At 39.6% G+C, this 13,615-nt stretch overlaps 1 protein-coding gene across 7 annotated transcripts in view; it reads left to right on the top strand.

Annotated features, from left to right (window-relative positions):
• ZNF536 (zinc finger protein 536) overlaps positions 1 to 13,615 on the top strand; it is a 325,798-nt gene that overhangs the window by 143,869 nt on the left and 168,314 nt on the right. For all 7 annotated transcript variants that reach the window (XM_052685929.1, XM_052685930.1, XM_052685931.1 and 4 more), the window contains exon 6: positions 10,138 to 12,309. In XM_052685929.1, coding sequence (XP_052541889.1) covers positions 10,140 to 12,309 — 2,170 coding nt within the window. In that variant the 5' untranslated portion in view covers positions 10,138 to 10,139. The remainder of the gene's footprint in view (positions 1 to 10,137; positions 12,310 to 13,615) is intronic.

Raw genomic sequence — 13,615 nt, 5'->3', positions numbered from 1 at the left:
GCAGAAAGCAGAGGTAGAAGGGATTAACAGCTGAGAATCTCAGTCATTAGCTACAAAAGTAACCCTACACGATATTTTAACAAAAAAAAAAAAATTATGCTGACAAATTTGTCACGAGTCAAAAACGACAGTCTTTTCATCACTCGATTACTTTTGATAAAAGAAAGCTATCTGGTATACTGGACTTAGCAATGGCAGTCAAAAGTTCTGCATGCTGTCCCTGGCTGCTCTGTAAAGAATGTGCCATATATTTAAGTCAAGATACATGGTGATCTTTTCCTAAGTGAGATGTGGAAATGATCAGTTAGGAATGCTCATTTCAGTGGTGCTGAAAGCTGGCCCCTTCCTGGCCCAGGGAGCCAGCTGGGTGCACTGGTATTGGCAAATGACTTCTGATTTTTCAAGTGTTTGTATTTACACCGTGTTAAGCTGTTGACTGTTTCTGCGTTCAGCAAAGGATCGTATAGAAGGTATCTTCCCTTCCTCACACTGTGTTGCTCACAGCATGCTCAGATGAGCCCATGATGTTTGGAGCATTACAGAGTATGGGTTATGACCCAGTGTCAGTTACTGTTTGGGGCAGTGTTGTACTGCTGCAAAACTCTTCCCAGATGTGCACTGTAGCTCTTTTTACTTTCTCTGTATTTAATGATGGAATAGGAGAGATTTTTTTCATGTTGGTTTGTCTTATAAAAAAAAAAAAAAGAAGAAATTTATCTTTTTGTTATCCTCTTATTCTTTCTTTTCTTTTGTTGCCAGCTCAGTGCCTCTGGAGGTAAAATAAGTGCAGTTGTATTATATATGAGTTTTGAGAATATATACATTGTCAGATATGATCCCGTTCATGTCTAAAAGGTTATGTAAAGCTAGAGTATTCATCCTTCCTCTTCCTTTTGTACTTCTGACGAACATTAAACATTTTCTTAGGTATGTACTTTGCGTTGACGTCACCAGAGGTAGGCCATGTGTTCAGTGATGCTTTGTTTTGTCCACTAACTCAATAGAATGCACTTTGGAGCATCCTTAATTGTCCTACAAACCATTTTGTGATAATGAAACCAAATATGGTGTGGACTTGGCTGACATCTCTGGGATATTATTTGGAATGCCACATATTTCTGATTCAAACATGGATTGGTTAAAGCTTTTTAAAATATTCTCTCAATTAATTCTATACTTGAGACATCCTTTACCCTCCTCCCCAAAGCTATCTTGTTCTGTACGTAGATAGGGTTGGATACGGGCTCTTTACTTTGACAGAAAATAGGCTAACCTTTTGGTCTTTTAGGTCCTAAAACTACAGTTGAGTGTACAGTGTCTTTCCATATAACTAGGTCTTTTGTTCCACTAGAGAAAATTACTTAATTTGTTAGAGAGCTTTTTTTTTTTTTTTTTAATGGTTTAACAGCAACAGTCTTTACCTAATAGACCTGGGATTGCAGGGAGGTGATTAATGTGAGTTAAAGGATCCCTATGACATAGGACTAAAGGGCAGAATTACTTTGTTGTTGTTGTTGGCAATCCCACTTGTACAATTTCATTTCTCCCCAAACCAGATTTCCATTCTTTTACATAGAGTCTAATTGGACGATACACTTCTTGTTGAAACTCTTGCTATTCAGCAGTAGCCTGTTTCTGCATTTTCATTAGGAATGTATGTCTTTGTCCCTTGAAATCCATCTATTTATTGCAGTGACACCTACTGCTGAGAGAGCTGATCCGCAACAGGATCGGTTGCTGTTAAACTTGGCCAACAAGCAGCTCATGACTCAACCAGCAGATGTTTCTGTGGCTCAGGTCAGGGGGAACTTATGGACTCGTGTTTTTTTCCGTTACTCCTAGCATTAAATGCCAGAAAAGTCAAAACTAGGTACAGGCAGATGACCCGACTAGTAGTAGGAGGAACTGAACTGGGGCCCCGAGGATCCGCAGAGACCAAAGCATTAGGCTGTTGAGCCACTGTGCTGGCTCCAGGCCAGTAGTTTCAGACAACTGACTATCTGATTGCATGCCTGGATTTTAGTAACGATTTTACATACTTATTTGATGATTTGTACCCAAGCTTATGCTTCTGACAGGTGCCCTTGTGAACAAAATCTCATGGGCTATCGCATGTGAATATTTCACAATCAATCATACTTTGATCTTTGGGACATATGTGCATTTGACATTATATTTAGTTATGTGCAAAATCTAAGCCTAAGCCTTTGTGAAATGAAAATGAAATCATCAACCCGCATTACAGTTTTGGATTTAAATTGTTTCAAACTATGATTCGAGTTCTGTGGTCTTAACTCTTCTTTCTTCATCTCTCAGTAATCAGCACAGAGGGCCTGATCCTCCTGCCCTCCCCCAGCTGAAACGCACTGCCTTTTATTGAAGCTTGCCTGTGTGAGGAATGCAGGATTAATAGGGTCAGCGTTATGGATATTTTAATATTATATAATGAGCTAGAGAATAACAGATTTCCAGTTTGGCACAACATCCTCAGATGAGAACGGAAGATTCAGAATTCATTTCATACCGTAAAAATGACAAAAATTGAAATAATAAATATGCTTTGCAAAGGCTTCCAGGCATTTTATTATTTTATTTGTACTGTGTGATAGTAGAGTGGATCGTTAAAAGCTTAATTTTAAAGTTTCTTCAATCTAAGGTAGATGCCAGCTAGATTAATTAAAGTGAGTGATCAGATAGGAGCTACAGGAGATTGATCAAATTGGAGAGAGCTTAATCAGTTGTATACATTCCAAATTACATGAAAATAACAAATTTACTTTTAAAAATGCTGTTTCTAAAATAACAGAGGCTTTAGTTTAATGAAGCATTCCTCAAATCAGGCTTCCATTTGAATTTAGGTATTATCTTTACTGTTGTCATCAGGAAAACACTAGGAAAAATAAAAAGAATCAATGCTTATAAGCTAAAAAATAATGATCCCAGATGCGACCAATGCTTGAAAAAAGCAAGGCTTTTTTTTAAGCTACTGAACTTTCAGTACCAATTATTTATCTTTCTCTTCTTCGCATCTGACTTCTTAAGTATATGCAAGTGAAATAGAATAAATAAGAAGGAAAACAGATTTTGCTAAGTCACATGCAAAGTAGCAATAAATCAAACAGCTTGTCTGCATTCTTCTAATCTTTCTATTCTAATCTGTGAGTGAGATTTATAAATGACCTCTTCTCTCCTCTCTGCTAGCCTTCCTAGATTGTGATCACAAGCAGTTCATAGTCCTCCACTCCATGGGTGCTACCAGCTAAAGACTGCTCTGGTGATTCATCTTCTACTTATCAGTTATCAGTCCGAAATGTTGTGCTAGCTAGAAAGTAACTTACAGACGTAACAGGTATTTTAGAAAGCAGCTGTCCTCTTCAGCTTGAACTGCAAGCAGTACAGGCCTCAGTAAACAATTTGCTGTCTGTTAATGACTTTTGAAACGTGGAAATCCCTGTGCTAACCCTCCTTTAAAACATAAAAACTGTTGTGGAATGAGATCGTTCCATTGTTGCTAAAGGAGTACTTTGTTTTGAAATCAATAAGCAGCTTGTTGAGATACCAGCGCTACAAAGCAGCTTCAGTTGTGTTGGGTGCTGTCCTGCTGCCTCCCTGGCAGTGTGGCTGTGAGATGGGTGCTGGCAGGTGGCTGCTCAGCCGCCCGCTTCCAGCTCAGACACCAGGACAGTGGGTGCAGCCCCATCGGGTCAGGTTGGCTTCAGGCTTTGTGCAGATCCTGCCCAACCTGGGCTCACCCCAGGTTTTATTTTAATTCTTAGAAGCTTCATATATGCTTTGCTATAACAACAAAACCTAAGTGTGGTAGTGGGATTAATAGAAGTAACTGATTACCAGGTTAGCCGTAATAATAGCTAAATAAACACAAATACGTACGACTTACTACCTGTAGGCTACTTTTCTTTTCTCTTCAGGCATTCTGCAACACTCTGGAAACTGTGTATTTCTCTGATAAAATTACGTGACAACCCAAGGAGCAGGACTCCAACTTAACCAACCAAAAAGAATAATAATTAAAAAAGTGAAAACCGCATTGAGTTCATTGGAGTTACTCTATTTTACTTAGGTAGAAATGAGAATAGAATCTGGCCTAATGTTTATTCCATTTTATCAGATTGAGTAATGCTGTCCTAGTGGTATTAAATACAGCTGATCTCTCTCCTTCCTTTCCATGCACACGTTTTTGTTAAAATTTAACTATTTACATCTGCGTCTCTTAGTATTGCCTGCAAATCAGTCAAAGAAGAGTAGGTCATCTGTGCTGCTCTTCTGTTTATATATTAATCATCTGGCAAATAAACCACTCAGTATCCTACCCACCTCAGTAATATTTGTGATGTAATTTGTTTGGATGCCCAAATGTCACCAGCGTTGATTGTAAGAGACAAAAAAAATGTACTTGCTCAGCACACCAAGCTCTGGGCTAAAATGTAAGCATGAAATCTCTGGTTTATTTTTGTAATAATGTTTACAGCTGTTTAATGACCCTGAAAGGGTTCAGTAGTCTGGTGTTCTGTATTTCTTAACAGGAGTGTATTATGCTTATAACAGCCTTAGTTACACAGTTTCTGCTACAACAATAAGAATGATATTTTATAAAAATACAGTATATATTCTGAAGTTTCTCCATGATGCGTCTTTCTGAGTTGCTATGAACTGAAATTATCTGTATTGTAGTATTCAGAATTTGTTAGTGGACCACGAGATAGTATAGATATGTACACTTTTCTAGCTGGAAAGATAAATGCCAGGTCTGTATTCTGAGAGCATAAGTAACAGTATGTGTAACTAACTGCTCGGAGGATCGGGGCCAGAGCGAGCTTGTCGTCTAAACACGTGAGCTTGTAAAGCATTACTTTGCTTACTGAACTGTAAATCTTTTAACTAACCTAATCTAAGCCATAATAACAGCACAACAGTGTTTTTGAAATGACTGTTTTCTCTACAGCAGCGAAGAGGGAGATGCTTTAGTGTGTGTCCGGTAGGAACGAACAGGTGTAAATGAGAGCTGAATGTGGTCCATCTGTTTACAAAGATAACAGGTGTGTGGATGCATATATGTGCAGGCGCACAGATATGTGCGTGCATATGTTTGCATGTGTTTGTAGGCATATATTTATATTTCAACTATTTTTTATTCTACTTGCCACCTAATTTTTTGTGTTTCCAGCAGAAGGAAGCCAAGCTTCTCACATTACATTAATGTAGTTGTAATGACAGGCATTTCTGGTGTCATAACTGGTTTAAAATTCCAGTAATCCATTTGAAATAGTTAAATAAAATCCGTGTGTTCCATTGAAATGGCTGAAGTCAGAACTTTCGTTATTGATCTCGCAGAAAGTAGTCTTGAGGGCAAAAATGTGAGTCAAATCAAAATAACTATTAGCGTCATCAAAGGGACACGAATGTCTCACTGTACCTTAATGCAGGAGATGAGAGCATTTTCATAATGTATGCATCCAGTTGTGAATTTCATCAGCTGAGGACCCTTGTCATAGAAATAGGGATCTGCACACCCTATGCAGAGAAAGGCTGTCCTCTGATGGCTCGTCAGCTTCTTGCTGCAGACTTGTTCCTGCTGCTGCTGGAGCAAAGGGCTTGTTTGGGTTAGGAAGGCCACCCGCGAACAACTGATACCAGCGTGCGCGGTCTTGGGGGAATGTGTTCTTACAAAACACTGCAGATAAATAAAGGTCAAAAATAGACCATATAAATTTCAACTTATTTTGAATTTCTTAACAATCTCAAATTTGATTTGTAGTTGAGTTTGTGAGCGTATATTAACTGCAGAGAACATCCTGCTTCTGTTCGTAGGAGACGACAGAACGTTCTGTGTTTTCCTTTTAAGGGACATCAGGATCAGGAAGAGTGTAGTAGACTATATATTTAAAAGCAGAAGGCTAGAAACTTCAGCATTCAAGAAATACCTCTAAGTGATCCTTAGCTTCTCCTCCTTTATTTTTATTTTATTTTATTTTGTCAAGTAGAGGAATGGGGAAATTACAAGTATTCAGATACTTTCCAGGTTTTCAGTGGAAATAACACTTTATCGCAGGCACAAATGTATTGTGAATAAACTGAATAGACATTATTTGTCCATTTGGGTAATTGTGAGCTTTGAGGAAAAAATTGAGGAAAAATGAAATCACTTTGGGCAAAAATGTTCAGATGTGAAGTGAAGATTATGTTGTAGTATTGGAGCTTCTTGAAGGTTTGGGTGGTTATGATTCCAAACAGATTGCTAGAGCCAGGCTGCTTTGCGGGGCTTCAGCTTTTATGGTAGTTCATAATCCAGCTTTCCATCTGTCATGACCTTTTCGTGGTCCTCACAGTATGTGGGGAAATAGCATCTAGGCTATCTGCAGGATAGGATGGGTAGGTGGGAGGTACTGTCAAACTTCACAATATCACTTACAAATTGACGTTTCCAGATTATTTTTTTTCCTCATATTTGGTGTCTTGGTCTGGGGAGGCAAGAAACCTGGGCACAAGGTTGAGGAGCTGGAGAGAATCTACAGCAGAGGTGGGAACCTTGAGCTGCCTGAAGTAGGAGAGCAGCAGCTAGAGGTTCCATGGGGCCCTTTGTCCCATCTGGGGTAGCCCGTCTGGTCAGAGAAACAGGCAGGGATGATGGATAAAGAGGGAGAGAACGAAGGGATTTTTTTTAGAGAAATTAGGCAAATTAAATTGGGTTATGTAATTCATAATGGAATGATTGATGAAGAGGAGTTTATTTCTGTCTTGTGTATGGATAGGAAATGGGGTTTTGGTAGGTTTTGCTGCGAATTGGCTGAAGAATACCGAGAGCCTGACTTATGCAAGAGCTGAATAGATCCCAGAGGCACTAACTGGGAAACACTGGGAGGAAAGATTTCACATGGAAATACTTTACGTAATTATACTGTGCAACAAAACCAGGTAGAAATAGGACAAAGAAGAGATGGTCTGAGTCAGAGGCAGGAGACAGGAGTAGAAGCAGATCAAGCAGATGAGGATGTGAATACATTTTAAGTGAAGATCTCTAGCATTTTGAGATTGCCAATAACTAGATCTTGGTAACTGAATGGCTGATCAGAGTGTGGCACTTAGGGGAGGATATTTCTCATTAAACAGCAGCTTTGCTGACCTTTCTGCATGCTAAGTCTAAAATGAGCAAAATTTCCAGTGCCAAAAGATCAACGTGTATTGGTCAGACTCCTCAGAGCTGATTTAAAAACGCTAGTTTTTAAATGAATTTTTTTTCCCAACTTATCCTATATTGTATCTGTGTGTTTTCCAGGCAAGGGAAAGAAAATGTTAGAAAAAGTTATGTTATTTAAAATGTAACTACTGCTGATACTTTAATAAAGTTATATTTGAAGAAGAGCTATAAAATAGCCTAAAATCTCAACCACAACTCCCCTCCTCAGTCCAAATATTTATAGGTTTGAACTGATGCTTAGGGTTAAAAATCAGAATTAATAATCTCCACTGGGATCTGTCAGCATTTCCAGACTTTGATAGAGCATAAAATGCTGAAATTAACTATCCAAACCTTCCTAAGCATGTAAAAGCACCAGTTCCCATTGAGGTCAAGTGAATAAATGAAATTTAGACTGCATTTTTGAAGCTGTTACATAATAATGGTAATGACAACCTAGAAAGACTTTACCAACCCCTCTTCAATATATGTCTGCGTATGTACATGTAAAGTGGATTGAATTCTGGGTGAACTCCTGTGGATCCAGGAGTTGAGCTCAATGGTTTCTATGGGTCATCTCCTATTCAGGATAGTCTATGATTCTGTTTTGTTTAACTGGCAAAGAGAGGCAACACTTGCAGTATGTGCAGTCTAGACAAAAAGTCCATTTCAGTGTTGCTGGTGGAGATTTTTTATTTAAAGGAATTGAGTAGAGAGAGTTTGAAATGTCAGTCAACTTCAGGCAGTAGTAGACCTACACACTACAGCTCCTTTTGAATGTGCAATTTGGTTTGTTTCAAAAGTTAAGGAAGCTTGCAGAATGTTAAAAGAATGTGTTTGTATGTACCCAAACAAAGTAAACTTGCATGAGAACCAGTAATTTTATTCATTTACTACGTGGGCTTGGGTGAACTCCTGACTTGACCATGTTTCCCTATCTTTGAAAATCAGACACTTTAAGCCAAACTTAAGTGCAGTCCTATAGCTTATGTGTATAAGCCTTTTACTTTGACATACTCTATCTCATTAATATTTTATAAATATTATTGATGGGTCCTGACACAACACCTGAAAGTGAAGTGTTGAAGCTTTCAAAAAATCTGCTTACGTGTCATCAAAATTTTGTGGGTCACGTTCATCCTGAATACACGTGTGAATGTCTCTTTCCCCCTTTTTTCTTGCAAGATCTGCATTGGATTACATGACCTCATTCATCCTGTCGAGAACTAAATAGATCTTCTCTTGGAGACCACCCAAGCTTGTTTAAGGCCCTCATCCTGCAAAGACTTAAGCATGTGTAGAACTTTGCTTTCAGGAGTCATCCTGTGAAGTCCACTGGACTGCTCCCATAGGCACAATCACATACATTTAAGGTATATGCCAGATTTGAGCCTCCAGTTGTCTAGCAAATGACCAGTATGAAGCAGCGAGAGGAACAGTGCCCACCTGGAGCGTGGAACGCAGAGTGAATAAGTGCTTTCGGGTAAAGCCCAACAGAAGTTTTCCAGATTAATTATTCAATAACATATAGATTTCAGTAATTTTACTAGTGAGTAATGTGTCATATGACTTCACTGAACAACACAGATCTTAATTATGATCCAATATAACCTTACAGCTTCATATTTTTTGAGAGTTATTAATGTAAAACTTTTTATTTTAAATAGAATTTTACAGATACATTATTTCTTTGTAGCGTAGAGAAGTGGCAAAGATAGAAGATTATTGTGGACAATTATGCAGACCAGAACCGAGCACTTGTGTTTAACAAACAGCTTTGAATTCTAATTTTCTGCAGTATACATAGTGTGGGTACAATTTGTAGTCATTACTGCGTATTAGGAAAGTTATTAAAATTCTTAAACTTGTTGAGGCTTTCCACAACACCTTCCCCAGATTTTAATTGGTTTTATCTAGTTCCATAAGAGAGCTCTTTAAAACAAATCAAAGTGCCTTAAATCACATGTTTTACCCATCGAAGGACAAAGATATTCCTCTATAATCTGGCAAGTTTTCGTAAGAAATGAAATCTGAAGGTTCTCAATGATGAATTAAGAGACTTGGCAGCAGATAATTTATGTGCCTTTTGATGGGCTCAATTTCAAAATGACAAAATAACAATGTTTTGTAACAGAAGGGTTAAATCTTAATCTCAGAGGTTTACAAAGCTGCTAGTCGCAGTCTCCTTAAAATTTAATATACCTTGTTAATGCTTACTTGCAAACACTGAAGGATTTTTATGATTATAATCATGTGTTACAGCACCTAGTACTGTTTCTAAGCAGCATACTAATCAGCTTAATGAGATATTACTGCACTTTTTGTTGACTAAAGCAAAATCCCTTTTATTGTTCTAAAGCTTGTCCTTTACTTTATTTTTTCCCAAAACATTATCTTGTTTTATTGTACACCAGTAAATATCATACCATCGTTTTTTGTCAAATCATAAAACTATCTTTCTCATTTTAGAATGTGTAATATATAGAATATGGTTAATGGAACTGAAAGTTACAAATGGATTTCTATTTTTGTTGTTGTTGTTGTGGGTTTTTTTTTTTGCTGGCTTTTCTGATGGAAATGGGAGAGATGCATAACATTTCTTTCAGTATAGATTTAGAAACGTAAACAGGTGCAATTTCACAGGAAGAAAGACAAGGGAGATGGTAAAAGCCCTCGCCCCCTCCATAATAATTAGATTTTGAAATCATAGCATAATTTTAAATAGTAATTAATGTTTGTCAGTAAACATACAAAATGATGAAAGCACATACATGTTCACAATTGCATAGCATAGTTTGCATTTAACACACTTTTTATGGTTTTTACACTAATTCCTTTGCATTATTATGAGTAGGTGAAACAGAGAATGCGAATTGTGTGTCAGTGATTCAATGCTTGTAACTCTTTCACAGTCTGAATCTAAAATATCTTCTGATTTTCAGAGATGGAGGAAGCTAGTTTGTGCCTTGGTGTTTCTTCAGCTGTGCCAGAAGCTGACGCCCATCTCAACAGCACCATACTCAATGGGCAGTATTCAATGAGCCAGAAGCTGCACCAGATCACTTCCCAGCTCAGCCATGCTTTTCCGGAGCTCCAGAACAGGCAGAATCCAGAAGAGAAGGCATCAGCACCACTAGAAGACAAAAGCCACATGTCCATAGCAAACCAACCCATCAGCAGTCAGATGGCCCTGTTAGCAAACCAGCTCAACAGAGAGGTTGACACCAGTTTGAATGGGCGTGTGGATCTGCAGCAGTTCTTAAATGGACAAAACCTAGGGATTATGTCTCAGATGAGCGATATAGAGGATGATGCCAGGAAAAACAGAAAGTACCCGTGTCCCCTCTGTGGAAAGCGCTTTCGATTTAACAGCATCCTGTCGCTGCACATGCGCACTCATACTGGAGAGAAACCGTTTAAGTGTCCATACTGTGATCACAGAGCAGCTCAGAAAGGCAACCTGAAGATACACCTGCGTACTCATAAACTTGGCAACCTTGGTAAAGGTCGTGGAAGAGTCCGAGAGGAAAACAGACTTTTACATGAGCTGGAGGAGAGAGCGATTCTTCGGGACAAGCAGATGAAGAGCAGCCTCTTGCAGCCACGACCTGATGTGAAAGCACAGCAGCATGCTCAGCCAATGCCTCTCACAAATTGCAACTTGTCTGTGCCAGCTAATCACAACACACCTGATATTTCAAACCCTGTTCCCTCTCCAAAGCCAGTCAGTGTCCAGGAAGAAGTTGTTGCTCAGACAGCTGGGTTCAGATGCACATTTTGCAAAGGCAAGTTTAAAAAGCGTGAAGAGCTGGACAGGCACATAAGGATCCTGCACAAGCCTTACAAGTGCACCCTGTGCGACTTTGCTGCCTCACAGGAAGAGGAGCTGATCAGCCACGTTGAGAAGGCTCACATAACCGCAGAGTCAGCGCAGGGCCAGGGCTCCAATGGGAATGGGGAGCAGTCCACCAATGAGTTCCGCTGCGAGGTGTGTGGCCAAGTGTTCAGCCAAGCCTGGTTCCTAAAAGGCCACATGAGGAAGCACAAGGATTCCTTTGAACACTGCTGTCAGATCTGCGGGCGGCGATTCAAAGAGCCTTGGTTCCTTAAAAATCACATGAAAGTTCACCTGAATAAGTTATCTGTCAAGAACAAATCTCCTAATGATCCCGAAGTACCTGTCTCCATCAGCAGTATGTCCCAGGAAGCTCATGCAAACTTGTATTCGAGATACCTGTCTTGTTTGCAGAGTGGGTTTCTTCCTCCTGACAAAGCGAGCTTAAGTGAACAAAATCAAATCTATAACAAAGGAGACATGCCCATGAAAGAGAAGGAAGTCTTGGGAAAGCTCCTTTCACCCATTTCTGGCATTGGCCACAGTATTGCTGAAGGGGATAAACACTCTTTATTGGGCTGTCTCAATCTGGTGCCTCCTCTGAAATCCAGCTGTATAGAAAGGTTACAAGCTGCCGCCAAAGCAGCGGAGATGGATCCAGTAAACAGCTATCAGGCCTGGCAGCTTATGGCAAGGGGAATGGCCATGGAACATGGCTTTTTGTCTAAAGAGCAGCAGATACAGCGCAGCCATGAAGACACTTTGGCAAATGCTGGAGTTATGTTTGATAAGGAGAAGCGGGAGTATGTGTTAGTAGGAGCAGATGGCTCTAAGCAGAAAATGCCTGCTGATTTGGTTCACAGCACTAAAATGGGCAATCAGAGAGACTTGCCAAGCAAACTAGACCCTTTAGAAGGCAGTAGAGATTTTTTGTCACATGGTATGAACCAGGGACTCGATTACAACTTACAAAGTCATGGAAACGTAAAAGAAAAGCCAACTGAATGCCCGGATTGCGGGAGGGTTTTTAGAACGTACCACCAAGTGGTTGTGCACTCCAGGGTCCACAAAAGAGACAGGAAAGGAGAAGATGAAATAATCCAAGGGAGTCTTGATGAGCGTCGTGGATCTGGCAGCGATCAAGAGTCGCAGTCTGTCAGCAGGTCGACGACCCCAGGCTCCTCTAACATTACTGAAGAAAGCGGAGTAGGTGGGGGTCTCTCACAGACGGGGAGTGCCCAGGAGGACAGTCCACACCCTTCCTCGCCCTCCTCTTCAGGTATGATGACTTCTCCTTCCCTCTCTGCGCAGAAAACGTAGTAGCTCTATTTGAAATCACAGCAGCAAAGTTGTTTATGCATTCTCTGGTTAGGTCGTTTTCTAATGGTCCACAGAGACGCGGTGTTATACGCCAGAACATCTGTGTTTGGGTTCCCTCAATGCCTTTGAGGTTAATTCTTGGCTCACCCTCTCACTCCTCCAAGGGCAGGTTTCCTAGTCTTTCAGCTGTCGTTTCAGCCACGCCACCGGCAGCAGCATATAGGGTCTGTATGTACACCAAGTGGGAATGTCACGGCAAGGGCCTCTTCCCCCACATTTTGGAGGACTTTTTGTTTTCCTCTTCTGTTCATGGTGTCTCTTGCAGACCTTTCCCTTCCCACCACGTAAAAGGTGGAAGATAAATGCCTTCTTTGAGATCTTGGTCAGAGAAGTATGACTAATGAGGAGCGTGTTAGCTGACCTCTCTGATTTTCCTGATTCCCACAATCGTATCACTTGCTTAGCTGAAATATTTGCTTGCACCTGGCTACCGGATTGATTAAGAGGAGATTCAGGAAATACAAAGCACTAACTTTTTGACAATCTTTTAACTTATGTGCGCATTTTAACACGTATGAAACCTTCTGCATAATTTGCATCTGTTTCAAAGTGCAAGAAAAGTAGAAATTGAACTGAAACATTTTAATTGAACCGTATGTCTTGTTAACTTGCTGTGTATAAAATGGCAAAGCAGATAATATTTCTTTGGAGATGTCTATAAAATATTGAGCTTCCTGGTACAATTTTTAAAGTTACTAGCCTATGACTGCTGAAATAAAATCTCCAAGTAATAACAGGTAAGATTTCTGGCCTCATCTATATTTCCAAAGTCACTTACTAATGGATAGTAAATTGAAAGTTATATCTTCAGCCCTTTATAAAGAAAGCACCTCACTAATACTGTAATCATTCTGCAAGTCTAACAACAGAGGAAATCATGCCATAACAAATACTCTGTTACTAATGGCAACATTGATTTCTGCAATCAGCCATTAAGTCTGGAAAATGAAAGACAGTTTGAGGTACCTTAAGGCATTACGTTGCCCACTGTTAAAGAGCTGGTAGCAGGCTGTGGAGGGTAATTCTTTGTAGTTTTTTTCCCTCAGTTTCGATAAATATTTTAGTATTGGAGGCAATTCACTGTTACAGTTATTAAGTATGTGCCAGTTTATTTTTGTTGTTCTTGTCATGCTCCAGTATACTCTACTTCAGAGGCCAGATTAATATAAAAATAAAGCGTTAGTTTGCTGGCTTATTACAAACCA

This window comes from Tympanuchus pallidicinctus, unplaced genomic scaffold (assembly GCF_026119805.1).
Source record: "Tympanuchus pallidicinctus isolate F22 unplaced genomic scaffold, pur_lepc_1.0 scaffold22, whole genome shotgun sequence".
Classification (NCBI taxonomy): Eukaryota; Metazoa; Chordata; class Aves; order Galliformes; family Phasianidae; genus Tympanuchus; species Tympanuchus pallidicinctus.
The sequence above is the reverse complement of the archived record's forward strand: the minus strand, read 5'-3'. Positions and strand labels throughout refer to the sequence as shown.